The sequence below is a fragment of the Schistocerca serialis genome, chromosome 3, assembly GCF_023864345.2.
Source record: "Schistocerca serialis cubense isolate TAMUIC-IGC-003099 chromosome 3, iqSchSeri2.2, whole genome shotgun sequence".
Taxonomy (NCBI): Eukaryota; Metazoa; Arthropoda; class Insecta; order Orthoptera; family Acrididae; genus Schistocerca; species Schistocerca serialis.
The window spans coordinates 1,007,722,297-1,007,741,707 of NC_064640.1; the positions used below are offsets into that span (position 1 = coordinate 1,007,722,297).

General features: G+C 37.8%; 1 protein-coding gene across 2 annotated transcripts in view; it reads left to right on the forward strand.

Moving 5' to 3' along the window:
* Positions 1–19,411, forward strand: part of LOC126471458 (uncharacterized) — a 1,143,134-nt gene that overhangs the window by 1,092,497 nt on the left and 31,226 nt on the right. For both annotated transcript variants that reach the window (XM_050099649.1, XM_050099650.1), the window contains exons 16-20: positions 3,776–4,028; positions 7,620–7,735; positions 7,913–8,069; positions 9,938–10,072; positions 10,829–10,988. In XM_050099649.1, coding sequence (XP_049955606.1) covers positions 3,776–4,028; positions 7,620–7,735; positions 7,913–8,069; positions 9,938–10,072; positions 10,829–10,988 — 821 coding nt within the window. The remainder of the gene's footprint in view (positions 1–3,775; positions 4,029–7,619; positions 7,736–7,912; positions 8,070–9,937; positions 10,073–10,828; positions 10,989–19,411) is intronic.

Consider the following 19,411-nt stretch of genomic DNA (forward strand, 5'->3'; position numbering starts at 1 on the left):
ATTGAGCTCTGCAGTCGCTTTAGCCGCCGTAGTTTTGTGTTCTTTTGACACAATTCGTGTTAGCGTAGGACGATCTCTGTCATTTAGTTTTGATTTGCAGCCACTATTACGTTTACACGATGATGTCTTTCCATATTTTGTGTGCCGGCCAGAGTGGTCGAGCGGTTCTAGGCACTACAATCTGGAACCGCGTGAATGCTACGGTCGCAGGTTCGAATCATGCCTCGGGCATTGATGTGTGTAATGTCCTTAGGTTAGTTAGGTTTAAGTAGTTCTAAGTTCTAGGGGACTGATGACTTCAGAAGTTAAGTCCCATAGTGCTCAGAGCCATTTGAACCATGTTTTGTGTAGGCTGTCATGACTGTGGAAACAGTTGCTCTTGAAACATTCAGTAAGTTGACTGTCTTGTTTACTGCTGTTGTTGTTGTGGTCTTCAGCCCTGAGACTGGTTTGATGCAGCTCTCCACGCTACTCTATCCTGTGCAAGCTTCTTCATCTCCCAGTACCTACTGCAACCTACATCCTTCTGAATCTGCTTAGTGTATTCATCTCTTGGTCTCCCTCTACGATTTTTACCCTCCACGCTGCCCACCAATACTAAATTTGTGATCCCTTGATGCCTCAGAACATGTCCTACCAACCGATCCCTTCTTCTAGTCAAGTTGTGCCACAAACTCCTCTTCTCCCCAATCCTATTCAGTACCTCCTCATTCGTTATGTGATGTACCCATCTAATTTTCAGCATTCTTCTGTAGCACCACATTTCGAAAGCTTCTATTCTCTTCTTGTCTATACTATTAATCGTCCATGTTTCACTTCCATACATGGCTACACTCCATACATATACTTTCAGAAACGACTTCCTGACACTTAAATCTATATTCGATGTTAACAAATTTCTCTTCTTGAGAAACGCTTTCCTTGCCATTGCCAGTCTACATTTTATATCCTCTCTACTTCGACCATCATCAGTTATTTTGCTCCCCAAATAGCAAAACTCCTTTACTGCTTTAAGAGTCTCATTTCCTAATCTAATTCCCTCAGCATCACCCGACTTAATTCGACTACATTCCATTACTCTCGTTTTGCTTTTGTTGATGTTCATCTTATATCCTCCTTTCAAGACAATGTCCATTCCGTTCAGCTGCTCTTCCAGGTCCTTTGCTGTCTCTGACAGAATTAAAATGTCATCGGCGATCCTCAACGTTTTTATTTCTCCTCCATGGATTTTAATTCCTACTCCGAATTTTTCTTCTGTTTCCTTTACTGCTTGCTCAATATACAGATTGAATAACATCGGGGATATGCTACAACCCTGTCTCGTTTCTGTACAAATTGTAAATAGCCTTTCGCCCCCCGTATATTACCCTTGTCACCTTCAGAATTTGGAAGAGAGTATTCCCGTCAACATTGTCAAAAGCTCTCTCTAAGTCTAGAAATGCTAGAAACGTAGGTTTGCCGGTTTTCCAATTCCACAATGAATTTTCGCTTACATGTAAACGCAACCGGTTTTGAAACGTGCTTGTGCTGTCCGGTTTCGTCGTGTTTTTAAAAAGGTTCGGCTAATATGGGCAGAGTGGCTTTTTGTACAGTGAAAGATAAGTAGAAATACTACACTGAAGCTGTTTACACCTTGTCTAATTGAAGAAAAATAGCGAGTGTGCTGATTAAATGACTAAATCATAAACTGTAACAGCTGTTTTCCAGGCGCCGAACCACAAATATATCATCCACGTATCGATACCATCGACATGGTTTCTTATTCGCTTTTTCCAGAGCTAATTGTTCGAATTTTTCCATGTAAAAATTGGCGATCTAGGACTCAATGGGTGACCCATGGCCACACCATCAACCTGCTCATCACCTGGTTTGGTCACATGGCAAAAAAGCTTTAGAGGAATTGTTTTGTTATTTAAATATTACAAATCCTAAAATCCAGTTTAGCATGGAAAAGGAGAAAGACAATGCAATATCCTTCTTGGATGTCTTCGTTATGAGACAGATTGATGGCAGCTTGAAACATTAAATCTTTCGGAAGGTTACACATACCGACAGCTACTTGCATAAGGATTCCAATCATCATCCACAACAGGAAAGAGGTGTAATTAAAAGTCTAGTGGACAGAGCTAAAAGGATTTGTGCGCCGGAATACCTGGACACCGAGTTAAAACATCTAAAGCAGGCTTTGAGAAGAATAGGTACTCTAGTAAAGAAATAAATAGAGTTTTGCGACAGAATAACAGGAGATCTATGGACAACGATAGGACACAGCGATGGAAGAACACGGTTTCTCTACCATTCATCAAAAAAGTAACGGATCAAATCGGCAATATTTTAAGGAAACATAACGTTCGACCGATTTTCAGACCAACTAAGAAAATAGGCCAAGCACTTCGTTCTGTTAAGGATAAACGTCCCCCTCTGTCTGCAAGTGGTGTATACATGTGGTAGAGTCTACATTGGAACTACAAAGAGAAGCGTGAATACACAGTTAAAGGAACACAAAAGTCTTTGCCGACTTGGGAAAACAGACAAGTCAGCCGTTGCGGAACACACTCTTCAGTCGGGTGATCACGCAGTGAAATTTTCGAAAACTGTAGCTTTGGATGAAATTTCAGGGATAGAAGAATTCCATAGACCACGGCCTTACAACCCGGAAGAATTCTCGGCAGTTGAAACATCCGGTCATGAAAGCCTTCATTGTATGAACAGCCAGCAAACAATTTTCCTCTTCATCAATAAAGACAGTTGACTTACGTGGGTTCAAAGAATGATTTCCCATTAACTTATTAATTATTGTTTGCCTGGATATGCTAAAATACCTTTCTGCAGCCATAGCTGACATGATCCTGACCCTAACTGCAGGCAAACATTTATCCAGCAACTCCAAAGAATACCCTGAATAACATCTACTCCCATCTTTTCTATTGCAATTCCTTGGCATGTTAGTATTGCTGCACCTGAAAAAGAATTGTTGCCCAACTAACAAAACACAGATGTAACGCACACACATAACTAGCAGTTCTGGACAATAGCTGATGTGGTAACTTTGCTCCACAAAATTGCTGGCACAAATCACCTCCAGTCAACATAAATGTAGACATACTCTTAGACTTATTTGAACTGTGTCTTTCCATTGTAACTTACAATAAGACATTTTATGTTACAGATATCCTAAAAGTATTGCAAGTTGAATATCAAAATTCACTCAAAACTAAGAACACCTGAATTACAGAAAAAATAGACACAATGCTCCTACAACACATTGCAACAAATCCAAACACTCCAGGTACACCTAAGGCCTTCCAAAAAGTGCTACATAATGTCAACTTTCGAATCAAAGAGGAATTATAAATTACCAATTCACATATTGCTCACCTGATTAGGCCTATAACAAAAGTTGTTTGGAAGGAGGCACAAAGTATCCTCTTGATGCACAAAATATCCCTGGTTCATCCGAGGATAAACTGTGCTGAATTTTAATTTTTACTAGCAGCCATTTAATTTTCAGGCATACAACTTTCATTGCTGGTCTTTCAGTACCATTTAGAAATTTTCCTGGACTCATTTATTTGCATCAATTTAATATGAATCACATTATATCTAGCCTAGAAAAGAAGTCTAAAGCCACTATTCTCTACAAATAGCTTGTATATTCCATAACATATTTCAATCTACCCTCCTTGAGATCTCTTTTCAGTACTGTATGACTAATCTGGTTTGCAGTTTGTGTGTCCAAAATCAGAGATGAACAGTGTTAATGTGTTTTTCATAGATGGCTGAATTGGACATGTCACAGTTGCAAAAAGACATGAACGAACTGGAGAAAGTGCGCAAAGCTCTGGCTGACTTCTTCTGTGAAGACATAGCAACATTCAAGCTGGAGGAGTGTTACCGCATCTTCCACCAGTTCTGTGTCAAGTTCAAGCAAGCTGTCCAGGAGAACGAGAGGCGGAGGGTGCAAGAGGAGCAAGCCAACATGCGGCGGCGGCAGCGCGAGGAACAGCTGGCGGCCAAGAGGCGACACAGTAAGTCTCCCTTCTCATCTTACTCGAGTACTGTAGCACAGAGCAAAGTGATACTTACACTTAATGCATATTTTAAACTGCTAACAATCTTTAAACAAAAATAAAGGAGTTCTGTGGCATAGTGACTAAGATACTTAAGTCATATTCAATAGCAGAGTTCCAATTTTTTCCCCTCTACCATGATTTAGGTTTTTAAGCTTCTATGCTTTCCCAAAATGTGTTCAGGCCATGGCTGACTACTTCCTATCCAAATGAGGTAATTTTGTATGACCCATCACCATAAAAGTTCCACATCCTCAGAAACTTCATATCTGAAGTTGCTATGCATCAGTATGATGCAGGCCCACCCTTCATCGCTATCACAGCATGTGCACTTCTCAGATTAATTTATATTGTGTTACAACAGGAAATCTGCAAATGGTTTCTTCATTCTCTCCTGTGACCTCTTGAATAATTCTGTAATGTTCTTGTCTGGCTGTAAAGAAATATTTTAACTCATTCTTTTGCTGCTCAGATGTATAGAGATCTGGTTTCCATATTCACCTCTCAGTTTCATTCATTCCCATTTTGTCACCTTCCTTAACAATTGGCTTCATCTTATAACATTGAATGACAGGATACTGAAAATGTAGAATGCCTATTTCAGACATTTGCAATAAGTTTGTTCTCAATTGCCCAGTAGGCTTCAACATTTCTGATATTACAGACTCATAGAGAAAATATTATATACTCTAATGAGAAACAGAGGCTTTAACGATCACATTTGTGACATTAGACTACCTGAAAGACAGGACTCTTCGAGAAATTTTTTTTGAAAAGATGAGACATAGGAAAATGAATCACTTCACCACTTTATGGCATAGGTTCATACCTAAGACTTCTGCCTGGATATCCTGAAAACAGTTGTGATCACATCAGGTAAAGCTTAATGCTGAAGATTACTCATAAGTCAATTTAGTGAAGTTTGCAATGTAAAGCAAACAATTAAACTACTAAAATAAACAATAAGTGCTAATATTATGAAACTGCATCAATGTATATGCAGTGTACTGCACATAAAAAATCTGCACCATGTTTCTGCATTTAAGGTAATGATAGGTCATTGTAGGTCCAGCAACTTACAAGGAGATATTTTGGTGTAACAGTTAGTAATTCATTCTCAAAAATAATAACAAATTTTATTGGTACAGATGAACACTAGAAGTGAATGACTTCCAAATTTTTGTAAATTCAGTTTGTGTGCCTGCAGAGATAACAAAGCATAAAATAAATAGTTGGCACAAGCAGCCTCAAGACTTCCATTTTCAAAGGCTCACACAAACCACTATCCAAAAACCAAACATGCTTCACCATTCCAGATGCTTTCAAATTATCTTATTGCATAAATGAAAATTAAGCTGCCTCACAACATCAGAGTATGCTAGTCACTCAGCTGTCAATGTCAACTTACTAAACTAATTTTATGTATTTATTATATAAAGCAAATTAAATTTGAACCACAGACATAAATTTCTAAGGTTCCATACCACCAGGACAAAGCCCACTTACAGTCTTTGGTGATTCCACTCCTCAAAATGCCATGGAGACAATGTGTTTTTTGCAATGTAGGAATTCTTCTAGGTGGACCTGAAAAATGTATGTTACATAATGAACAAAGCTGTACAGTTAAAGAATATTTCCAGTTAAAGTACACAACATTATAATCTTTAAGATTCTTTTTCCCTTGTTAATTAAAGTATATAATAAATATTTTCTGTAGGTAGTGCTGGATAGCTTTGAGGAAGGCTTAAAATTGAATTGTATAATAGACTGCTGTACTACTGTCTTTTTACTACAGTCAAAGTTCAGAGTCAGAGAACAGGGTGGATACATCTGTGTCTGATGATGTCAGGACACAGTTGTCACACATAGCTATTAACAATTACGGAAAATTCTAAAAGTTGGATTTGACACTGTAGCTGGACAATGCATAGCTGAATTGCTTTTTGGGACCTGAAGGTGGTCTGATTCAGGACCAAAATTTAATGTTTTTAATCAAATTAAAGTAGTACAGCTGTATGTTAGTATATAATATTTAGACACTCTTCAGGAAATATAAATTATACAGAGTCCACCAGAAAAATGCATACACACTTTAAGGAACAAAAAGTATTGCTTATGTGTTTATTTTTCATTTAATAATTGATCACATATGTTGTACAATCTTCAGTTTAACACATGGTTACTTAATTGTATAAAACGTTCACTGTTGGCAGCTATACACATAATACAATGATGAGTGGTTGCCACAACTACATCAGTCAATGTTACAGTGAAGATCACTGCACATGTCGCTGTATTCTCCTGGCGAAGTTCCTCCAGCATGCGTGGCTTACACCGATAGATGTTATCTTTCACAGTTTCCCACAAGTAAAAGTCCATAGGTGTTAGATTTGGTGTCTGTGGAGGAAACTCAATGGGCCTTCTTAGTCCAATCCAATGCCCTGGAAAATTGTCATCCGGGAAAGCACATATGCCTAGATGGTAGTGTGGTGGCACCCCGTCCTGTTGGTAGAAGACCTCTTTCTTCATCAGCTCCATAAAGTGCACATATACCTGGCAAAATTGATATGTGTAGCATTTCCAGATACATTTCTACAGTTACAGTAGCATCAAAGAAAAAGGGTTCTACTAAGCCCCTTGATGATAGTCCACACACATGAACTCCTTGTAGATTTGCCACTTTATCCACATAAACATGCAGGTTTTCTGGTGCCCAGTCCACATTGTTATGCCAATTCACAGTTCGATTAAGTTTAAATTGTGCCTTGTCACCCCACACTACCTTCTTCACAAATTGTTTGTCAGCAGTTACTATTTGCTGATACCATTTGCAAAATTGCATTCGGCTATCAGAATCATCATCATTGAACACATGCAGTAATCATGGCATTTGAACTTTCCACTTTGCAGCTTTCAGAATTCTTCATACACTTGTACTGTTAAGCCCCACTTCATGTGCACATTGCGTAGCAGACCTCTGTGAAGGATTAACAAACGTTTCCAACATGAGAGCTGACATTGCAGGACTTGTAGCTATACGCTGTCTTTCTGATCTTCCTTTGTGAATATCACAAATCATTCCATGCAATTCGAACTTGTCAATGAAGCATTTAATTGTTAGGTGGTTTGGCAGTTCTGTTTCAAACTCCTGCCTCCACTGATGTTGCACTTTAACAGCATTATCAAACTTGAAAAACCACTTCACAATACATTTTTGTTGCTCGAATGTCAAGCATGCTCCAGCCATCTTGTTTTCTCAATACCGAGATAAAAGTACTAACATCTGTTGAGCCAAAGACCATACTACAACACACTCGCAACTCAAATCGAATGACAATATCGATACCTCGATAGAGCCTGACAAAGAGTGTATACATTTTTCTGGCAGACTCTGTATTTATATGTTACTTTTCATTTGCTAAATGACTGATATGTTTTTAAAGTAAACATTTTCATATAAAAGAATTATTGCTCCTAAGTAACCACAGCATTTATGAAACAGAAATTAATATTTTCAGTGATTTCAGTTTCATTTTGCTCTCTTTGCAGTGAGTGGACAGTTCGGTCAGAATGGCTCTGAGTCAGAAAGTAATCTAATGGATTCTCTGTTGTATGATATTCGATCTGGTTTTACACAGAGTAAAACTCTCGACAGGGATATGAAGGTAAATGCCACAATATAAACTTTTTTATATAATACCTTTGGTGTAAGCTTTTGTTGTCAAGTAATTCAGGACACTTTTTTATTTGCACTGAAATTCAAAGTACACAGACTATGACATTTTATAGTAACAGTTCAGCTACATATGTTATAACCAAGAAATTCATCTTCATGCTACCAGGGCAGAAAAATGCAAAATGGTACTGTCACATCTGAAGAAGATATCTCAATCACGAGCTCACCATTGGTAACACGGCGGCGAATGGGCTCATTTTCTGGACCTGCAGGAGAACAGCCACCTGGAATTGGCAAGGATGAAAGCTTCAGCTACTCACCAGGTAGATCAAATTGTCTTTTTGACTGCTACATGTGTGACCTGGCAGTTGCACCTCAGGTGTTGCATTGTCACATCTCTTGTCACACCCTGGTAGCTGAACACTTCTGAACTGTTTGCTATTTCTCAGTTTGTTTTAGGTGAGCAGTGAGAGTTTGAGGAGTATTTATGTACAATTTTTACACTATTTATTGCGGTCTGTAACAGCACTATAGGCTCACAGCAAAATGCAAAGCTACAGAATTGGCAGAAATCAGAGGATGTTCATTGAAATATGATCTATTAGATTTGCAGCAAAACGTGCCAGGTGTTGTGCAGGTTGAGAGAAACTGCTGACATCAAACGGGCAACAAAGTAGTTTATAATGAAATGTCATCTGATGGATTTAGAGCAAACTACAAAATGGGGTCATAGATCAGGCATAGCACACCAGTCAAATGGACCTCGTAGTATGTCATCAAAGCTACAGTGGTAAACAACCTTACGTGTCAAAACATCTGCAGTAATCAACCACACCAGGACATGGCAACAGTAACTCATTCACTCACAGTATTACAGAAATGGGGCTCCAACTAGTCACAACTCAAAGATCTCAATTTTTTTACTACTACCCATTAAATTACAAATATGTGAAAATTTTGTAGTAATTTCAATAAAATGGCAAATTGAAGTAACACCAGTTGACTCGGCTGCTCAATATCTTATCTCTATGGTAATCAGTTGCAATAAAAAGCCTATTAAATATTATTCCAACAACACAATCTACATAAGTATTGTAATTGTGCTGTTAAAACAACTTGTTTTCTTTTAAATTCACTCAGTAATTTGACTGTGCTTCTGCTCAAACAGAATCGGGTACCAGTTTCAGTTCCTTCATGCCATAAGAAACGGTTGTAAATCCTCTCATAAACCACATTATCTGGAATTGAATTCGAGCTTCATATTGATTTCTGTTAAAAGAATAAGTTGCAGTGATGATGGTAAGTTAGAAGCTGCAAATTAGCAAAAAATCAAGCGAACAATAACTGTAAATAGCTACTCCCATAAGGAGTTGGATTGACCACTCTGTCCCATAGGAGAAAAAGCCAGGACTAGGGAAGAAAAACTGAAAAAGTTTTCCTTCCTATTATTAACAAGCTTACAGATTGCACTGGGACAGTTTTGGCCAAGTATGGGTTTGAAATTATCTTCTGACTCACCAAGAAAAGAAAAGAATTCCTGAGAATGATAAAAGATATAAGGCATCCACTAGTGACACCTGAGGTATAAAATTCTTTGTAGTTGTGGGCAAGTATACATTGGAACTACAAAAATATGTGTTAACACTGGCATAGCCAAACATAAAAGGAATTGCTGCCTGTAACAAACTGACAAATTGGCCATAGCAAAATACGTTTTCCAAGACTGGAACTATGAAATAGAATTCAGTGAGACTAGGATTTTATCAAAGACAATTCGTTATCATGCACACATGTATACAGAGGTCATTGAGATTTACAAACACCGTGGTAGTTCTAACAGAAAATAGGAGGGAGATAAGTTAAATAAAATGTAGATGTTGACCTTATGCCAACTCACATTTAATTGAGAATGATGCCAGCCTGAGACAGCCATGTATTTTGGCATCACATGATGAATGGTGATGCCCTCTCTATAGCTCCATAAATCTGAGGATGCTTCAAGCATTTGTTGCTGTTCATTTTTCCCAATTTGGAGGTTAAAATGTCAAGGACTAGTTTTGTATACTACTGTTGGCCTCTCAGCCTGTACATTTTAACTTAAGTAAACACTGACCATAAAACCTTAAATTGTATGATGATGTATGTTATTACCTTATAAATTACAGCTTGTAAAAATATTTATCTCTTATAGATATTACTCCAAATGGGAGCCTACGGCGCAGGAGAAGCCGAGTTCCCTCTGAAGAAGATGACTCAAACCTTATGGACTTCCTCAGAGCATCTGGCCATGATGGCTCACGTGAAAGAAAATCATGGGGAAGTTTAGGTAAATTATGAGCGAAACTAGGCACCAGGGGGACTGTTATCCACCTTCATTTGGTGATCCATTAATATATTGCAACTTGTGTCAATTTAAAATGACATGAAATATAACATGGTTCATTATAATACAATATTTTTGTTTTACATTCAGTGGATCTTTCATCTCAAATAAAGCATATTTGCTTCCATTAGCATAATTGTTGATTATTGTAAATTTTCTGTTTGTTCATCATGGAAGTAATTACAGAACTGTAGGTCGAATCAAACAATGCAAAATCCACAAGGGAATAACAACAATATTACGAAATGGATAGATGCTGTTGACCAGGGAGATATTGAGTCACAGACAGGTACAACAAAAAGACCTTCTGGATGATAGCTTATGTGTTTAGTAGCCTTTTGGTTTTGCCTGTCTGTGACCCAACATCTCTGCTATATGGTGACTGACAATCTATCCTTTCCATAATATTGTAAGAAATCTAGGTTTATAAGTCTGGCTAAACACCAAGAGGCACAGAAACAATGAGACAATCAACTTAAGTTCTTTGGTCACAACATACACCTTTGTCTATGCTAAGATGAATACAGAGTTCAATAGTAACCATTTTTGTGCATACAGCAAATATAAATTTTAATAAATTATAAGTGAGTTATTGGCCAGTCTCATAATCTATTAGTTTCCTAACTGAATTTTCCTTTGATTGTGTAAACTGTAAATTGTCATTGTTATTTCAATAAATATACTCTACAATTTTTTCAGATCGATCATGGGCTCGAAGGGCACGAGGAGGGGGAAGAAAACGACCGGAGTTACTAAGTGCAGATTTCTCTGGCGAAAACCGAGAACGTCCCAGCTCTCCCTCACCATTGGTAGAGAGCAAACCACTTGTGCCTAATACAGAAGCAGAAACAAAGCCTAAGTATGTATTAAAAACTCTTCAGTTTTGTTTCTTTAATGATAGAAAGGCTGTTAATAACAAAAGGTTGCAGTACCATATGACTGAAAGTATGATGCATGAGGGCACTATTGCAACAGTTGTTGGTCAACAGATAGGTTAAAATATCTGCAGTTTGATTTGATTCGTTCTAATTAGATTTTTATTTGTTCCTGTTGATTACATATTGGAGAAGTAGAATATTAGTAATATAGGATAAGTCAAGTGAAATAATATGGTATTAGACGAACATTTTGTATATCACATATATACTATTTTACTTATTTCCTAAGAACAACTGATTACTTCTTAAAACCTGCGGTTTACTGGCATAAATTTTAGTGAATGATTAAAATAGTAAAATAAATGAAAGTTCACATTTTTACCCTAATGACATAATATAATATCCGTACATTTTGAAATGTCTGTGGATGGCTAAATAAATAATCAGATTAATTTACTTTTTTCATATTAACATACAAAATTTCTCCTGAGAGTACATTTTTTATCCTAACTACATAAACAAATTTACATTTTATCATAATACAAAATTTTGTCTTCATGACATAAATACTACATTTCTCTTTTAAGACTGCGTTTTTACCTAAGTGGTTTCCTCTACTGTTACACTAAAGGATGCCTTATAACTCGAAGAATTCATTCATTTTATAAAAAGTTTGTTCTATGAGGAATGTTTTTACTTTCCTTTTGAATACCTGTACATTATTAATTTCCTTTTTTTATACTGATTGAAAGCTCATTATATACTTTTATACCTGACTCAGTAGCTTCCCTTTGTACTTCCAAGAGAGATGCGTACCCTTGATGGAAATTTTTCACCTGTCTTGTGTTGTAGTTGTGAATGTCATGATTTTTCAAAAACAATTCCCTGTTATTGGCTACTAACATCATCAGTGAGTATATAGTATATTGACCTGTAATAGTAAATATCCTGAGAGACTTGAAGGGATCCCTGCAAGATGTTCTGTTAGATACCCCATATATTAGTCTTGCTGCTCAATTCTGGAGTTTGAAGACTTTTTGAAATCCTGCAGCATTTTTATCAAAGCATTATACCATAGGAGAGTACAAAATGTATAAAACATTATATCTCTGTCAACAAAGTGAGAAATGGCTCTATGTGTGAAGCACACTGACCTAAGCTTCTTGACCAACTGATCAGTTTCTTCTTTCCATCTTATCTTTCTTTAGGAGTTCAGTTTTTTTTTTTTTTTTTTTTTTTTTTTTTTTTTTTTTTTTTTTTTTTGCAATGAAGTGCTACATTTCATGTAATTTGCATGTGATTAAGTAGCTCTATGGATTCTGTGGGAATTCATTTATTATGAGTCCCTGTTTTTTCAGGTATAGTGAGAAAAAGTATATTGAAAGTTGAGACTGCAACTTTTTAAATATTCTCATCTCTACCATCACCAGAGAACTTTCCATTTGTCTCATTTTTTATGATGTTCCATGTAGTTTTTACTTTTTTGTTTGACTTGCTAATTTTCTGTACACAGTGATGTGTTTGGCTTTTTTTTGGCACACATGTTAGAATTTTTGCTCACTACCTGTCTGGATGCTCAAGAATTTTGTATATGTGGTTTCATGAATTTTTTGATTGTTAATATCTAGTTCAGGAACCTAAAGTTTTTTATTTGCTCTCTGAAACTGTAATATATTAGTTTTTTGGAAAATTTAGGATTAGGCTGTTTGCTGTCAACCATTTGTGTACTTAGTTAGTGACTGTCAGGGCTGTATCTTACATTCTGGAGTTGTAACCTTTGATAAGGATACTTATATCATCAGTCAACATGTCTGATTTTTCTCTGTCATTAATTGTAATTGGTAGATCATTAAAGTAGATTAACAAAATCAGTGGTTCATGAATCAAAATCAGGAAGAGTCCATATTTTTCATTTCATGTGAATGCCTTAGCAAGATCACAAAAGATTCCCATTGGATACCATGTGGAATTATATCTGGTATGCTGAATATGTCTCTCTCTGTCAAGAATCCCCTATGAAAGCCAAACTGTATAGGTGGCAATAAGCTATTTTGTATAGTATGGCTATAAGTCCTATCATACACTATTCTCTCAAGTGCCTTTGAAAGTGCTGGCAGCAGAGAGATGGGTCGATAGTTGACTATTACAGTCCTTGCTCCATTTTGTGGATTGGCATTACTATTACATGTTTTAGTCTATCTGGAAACACCCCAGTTTTCATTGACTGGTTACACAAATAGCACAATATGTGACTGATTAAGTCTGCACATCATTTCAAAGTCCTACTTGATACACCATCGTATCCAGAGGATTGGGAAGTTTTAAGTAATTTTATGATTTTTTGCAGTTTCTTTGGCACATCATATTTTAATGTCAGTTCTTAACAACCCTTTCCTTTCACTACCAGTTGGTTTGATTTCAATCTGACTTTTGGGGAAGCAGGCTTCAGAATGATTGAGAAATACATTCAGGAATGAATTGAACTTCGCATTGTGTCTGCTTGGTAGACATCCTCCCATTGCTTTTGGTGTAAGCAGTATCTAATCAAGCTAGTAGATTCAGTATTTATTGTTCTAACATGTTTAACTTTGGTGTGACCATTTCCTGCTTTTTTTGCTGGCAAATCTTAAGGCTGTCATTTGACTACCATGATCACACAGACCATTTATTACAGCCCGACATATTACTTCACTGTAATTTGCGGGGTCCAAGAGCAAATTATCAATTGAATTTTACATTAAAGTCAAAAAATGATGAGTTGAATAGCAGCACAGAAGAGAGGCACCTAGTAACCTACATCTTAAAGCAGTAATAATTGTAGCAAGACTAAAATTCATACAACTTTAAGACACTATTAAGCCTGTAGCTTTTGAGCAGTTCTAAGTTGAGTTTGTTGCCAACTCCCACCAGCTAAATATGACACAACTGATATGCCTCATTGCAAGATATTTCCACATAATTGCTTACCAACTGCAATCATCATCATCATCATCATCATCATCATCTTCTTCTTCTTCTTCATCTTCATCTTCATCTTGACTTCCTTCCAGCTAGTTGGGTACGAACTTTGTGAACAGTATGCCTCCATTGATTTCTGTCCTGGTACATATTTTCTCTCTCCACTGCATCCCATATTACTCCCCTCCTCTTGGGATCTTTGTTAACCTCATCTGCCCCCCTCTTCCTAGGCCACCCAGTCAGTCGTTTTCCTGGTGCCTATGTCTGCAAATATAGACATGGAGTTTAAGTCAGGTGCACTTGCTTTACATGACCTAACCACTTCAGTATTGCAGAACTCATTCTTTCCTCCATGGCCAAGGCTATCTGCAGTTCTCTCCTTGTATATTCATTCCTGACTGTCTCTTCTTGTTTTTTGGAGCACTGACCTAAGGAATTTCAACAAATAATACAAATGCAGAAAGTGCTATGAAACTCATTACCCTTTTTTATAAGGACTCAGTGTGATCCCAGACTATAATGAAAATGAACACAGCTGGTGATTTTTTACTGAAACAATTTTGGCAGCAAGTGGAATGGACTTCTTAAAGCAGGTATTAGGAAAAGTTAGTGATCCATGTGAAAAGAATACAACCCATTTCAGTAACAACATTTCCATTTAGAGGTCTTTAAACTAAAAGTACAAAAAAAGAAAGTCACAAGACTTTTGTTATAAACACTAACCGTTTTGTCAATAGATAGATATCACAAAGATGTTGAACATAATATAAAGATTTTGACGGTACAGATTCGCAGAGACACACAGCAGGCAATCCACCTCTGTTATTAATGAAATTATGAGTTGTATTGTAATAAAGTATGCATATAATGTATATATTTTATCTTATAAAGATGAACTATCACAGTCTTCACTTTGGGAAATAATGTATGCATATGCCTTTTATGGCTCCTCTCAGACTTCTTTACCACTCATTTTACATTTTTCTTTTTTCAAATTTTAGACTGAAGACTGTCGCTATTCTCATTTGTGGTATGTTTATTTTGGTACCTTCTGTTGACTTGAATTTAATTTCATTTCAGTATATTAGGGACTATTTCCCTTCATCATTATTTATGAGTCCTCCTTGTTTATTACATTCTTGCCCCATTCTATGTTATTATGTTCCTTACATCCATCTAAAGACACCTTCTCATTTATTTGTAATGTGTAACAGCACTTTAACAGCCATTATTTAAGTTCAGGATGGCAAACTTCAAGATATCTATCTCATTACCAGTTTTAGCTGTTTTGACCCAATATCAAACAATGATGCATTTAACCTAACCACAGTGTCCTATCTAACCTACCTTGGAGCTGCACCACAATTTCTAAAATTGTGCTCAAAAGGTCAAAATTTAACGTTATGGAACAGGTGTGGAGAAGGGTATGGGGCAGGTAGTAGTGGGGACTGAGGCCAGGAGGATTACGAGATTGGAGGATGCGTTGCTACTACAACTCTCATCTATGTAATTCAGGGAATCTGGTGTTGTGGGTGAGAACGTTGAGGGAAGCTTTCTTATGGCTGGGAAGGAGAGGCAGCAAGTGGGTGGGTTACAAATGCAGCAACAGTGAGCGCATTCGGGTTACACACAAGAAGAGTTGTGTGCAGTGCAAAAGCGATGGAGGAGTGGATTGGGAGGGGGAGACAGCATAGAGGAAGAGGGCACAGGAAGAATGAAGTTAAGGTCATGAGACAGGTGTGGAGGAGGGTAAGGGACAGGGGTAGTGGAGACTGAAGCCAGGAGGATTACGAGATTGGAGGATGTGTTGCTACAGAAACTCTCACTATGTAATTCAGAGAATCTGGTGTTGTGGGGTAGTATCAAGATAGCGCATGTATATACACTGCCAGAAAAAAAAAAGAAACCTTTGAAACACTAGTTTGACACCAATGTTAATAATACAGAGGCACACTGTGTTATTCCTTGAGGTATGAAACTGTTCCACTGCCCACAAAAAACTTGAGCTTTAATATCATGATGTTGCATTTATTTTTTGCTGCATCAATAACAATTAATTTTGACATCATGTGCTCATATATAAACAACAATAAAAAATACTGAGATGACTTCTCTCTTTACATTACTTTTTCCTTTATTATGAAATAATAGTTGACATCAGAAAAGAAAATAGTTACCAACACTTTTAATACATTGTTCCAGTGACATACAGAATTGCTGAGCACATCTTTATTGAATTTCTGTGGTGAGATAATCAGTCGCTTCTTGATACTGTGATACTGCAATAGTTTTAAAGTTCTATAATGATGTTATTTAAAACTTCAGGCATCTATTATTTGCAATTCTCCTGTTTTCATTACTTCTTTAGAGTTCTATTCTAGGGCACAATTGATTTGACTACATGGTTACAGATTCGTTTGGTGTGTCGATAAGTATATACACCAGGCTGAGAACTTTGCCATCTACACAGTTACATTCTTCCAAATTACTACATTGTGCCAGCACTGCAGCTCGACTGAAGCGATGGGTTGTTGAGTGGAATGTGCAATAGGAGAAGAAGGTGAGGAGTGGGAGGGAAGATTGGAGGAAGCTTGCTAATGGCTGGGAGGGAGAGGCAGCAAGTGGGTGGGTTACAAATGTGGCAATAGTGAGCTCGTTCAAGTTACAGGCAAGGAGAGTTGTGTGCAGTGCTTATGAGATGGAGGAGTGGATTGGGAGGAAGAGACAGAATAGAGGAAGAGGGCACAGGAAGAATGGAGTTATGGTCATGGAACAGGTGTGGAAGAGGGTATGGGGCAGGGAGTAGTGGAGATTGAAGACAGGAGGATTATGAGATTGGAGGATATGTTGCAATGACAACTCTCATCTATGTAATTCAGAGAATCTGGTGTTGTGGGGTAGCATCGAGATGGTACAGGTTGTGAAGCAGCTATGAAATCACACACATTGTGCTCAGCAGCATGTCCTGCCACTGGGTGGTTAACTCTGATCTCAGACACTTCATCAATTGCCATTTGTTCAGGTAGGCAGCTGACTGCTTTTTTGGAAATTTGGGACGAAACTGCTGAGGTCATAAGTCTCTAAGCTTACACACTACTTAGTCTAACTTATGGACGACACACACACCTGTGCCTGCGGGAGGACTCGAACCTCCGATGGGGGGAAGCTGCGCGGACCGTGGCAAGATGCCTTAGACCACGCGGCTACCCCACACAGCAGCTGACTGGTGCCCAAATAAAATCCTATGAAGAACTTACAGCAGCCTTGGTGTATGACATAATTGCTTTCACAGGTGGCACTGCCTCAGGATAAGCCTGTTATGAGACTGGAGAGGGATGTGCTGGATGGGTGTTGTAATGTTCCTGTTCTGTATATACATTGCCAGAAAAAAAAATGGAACACCCTTTTAGAGGTTTCCAGTTCACTCAAGATTTATTGTTGCAACAGTGCATATGGAGTACATGAAATGATTGCATTTACAGATCAATAGCACATGCTGTTCAAACGTACCAGGTATTAACCCATGGTGAAACACCCATACAAGTATGTGGTGTACCTCTGTGGGCAGCAACACAGGCACAGGCTCTGGCATCCAGTCGATCATACAGGTGGTGAACACTGTCCTGGGATATGTCATTCCACACCTGTTCAACGTGTCCATGTAGTTCTGTAAGAGTTGTTGGTTGACAAGTCACACAAGTCACTTCTCGACTATCAGATCCAATATGTGCCCTATTCGAGACAAGTCCAGTGAGTGTCTTGGCCAGAGAAGTTGCTGCAGATCTTGCAGAGCACAATAAGTTTCACAGGCAGTGTGTCAGCAAGCATAATCCTGTTGGAACAATGCATCACCTTCCTGTTGCAAGAATGACAAAAGAACAGGTCTAACAACATTCTGCATATATATATATACCACTGGTTAGTGTCCCCTCCAGAAATATCAAAGGTGAACAAGAGCTGTAGCTTATTGCACTCACACCATAAGGCCTGGGGTAAGATCAGTGTGTCTTCGATGAATGCACTCTATGAGACAGGTCTACACCGTATGAGCAAAGGACCATTACTTGCATGCAGGCAGAATCTGCTTTCTGTAGACCACAGTGCACCAGTCCATCTTCCAAGTGATCTTGTAACAGCACCAGCTGAACCACAAATGTCGATGCTGTGGCATGAGTGGAAGATGGGCTAGAGATGTGTGTGCCCATAGTTCAACTGCTAATAACTGGTTCACATCAGTTTGCATTGACACATCTAGGCCTGCATGCCCTCTTACCTGTGCTGTAGTAGCTGTATGCTCTGCCACTGCTTCCCTTACAATACGACGATCCTGTCGGGCCTGTGTGCCATGTGGACGTCCAGAATCTCATCTACGAATGTAATAATGTCCATGTGAGCACTGATACCAGCACCATTGCACAACTTACACATGTCCAACTTGTGTGGCAATTCTCTGGAAGGACCGTCTTGCCACTTGGCAGGCCATAATTTGACCCCTTACAAACTCGCTCAGCTGGCTGTAGGAAGCACGAGTGCATCCCTGTAGCATGGTTACCTACTTCTTTTATACATTTGTACCACACTGAGCCTTCTGGCTGTGAGTAATCCCTGTTAAACAACAGACACAGATGACACTCTGGTAGCTATTCCATTAAGCTATCTGTTGTCAGATGATATTGAAACCATTATCAGTACACTTACTATCTCTCGGGTGGCACATGCTATCTTCAGATCGAAATTGATGTCGTTTTTCCAGGTGTACTAACTTTTTTCCGGCAATGTACTTACGAAAAGTGTCACAATAAATTTTTTGTCCCAAATTGCATTTCTCTCAAGTAATTAAATGAGACTTTTGCAATGTCTTAAGTGTTTTGAATCAGGAGTTCATAAATAGGTCAATGTAGCCAATGATATTGATTTGTGTCACTTCTTCAGTCTGTTTTGCGTTGAAACTCCTTGGTTTTATATTTGTTAATTGTACAAATGATGTGGAACAGGTTTTACACTTTTGCAATAAATGTTGACATCCATGTTACATAAGGTCTAATTCTATTAACAGCTTTCTCTTCCAATAGTTGCTGACTTACAACTCACAACAGCACTGACTGGTACTCCCTTGAACTCCAAATGACTTGCATTAAATACTTTGGCCTAACAGTGACCCTTATATACATTCATTCCAATGTGTAATTACTTTTATATAGTTACAAACACAATTTTTCATAATTTACAATGAGAACAACATTGTTTAAGGTAATTTAAATGTGACAGCATATTTGGCAAGAATAAATAAGAGATTATAAGTAAATTGTTTTGTAAAGCAAAAAGGGTTTCTTTGATAAATTTCATATAATAATTCCATTTAACAGTTATTACACAAATATGTAAGATTTCATCACAAACAAGTTACCATTCTAATTACTACAATATATTGACCACAATCCCTAAC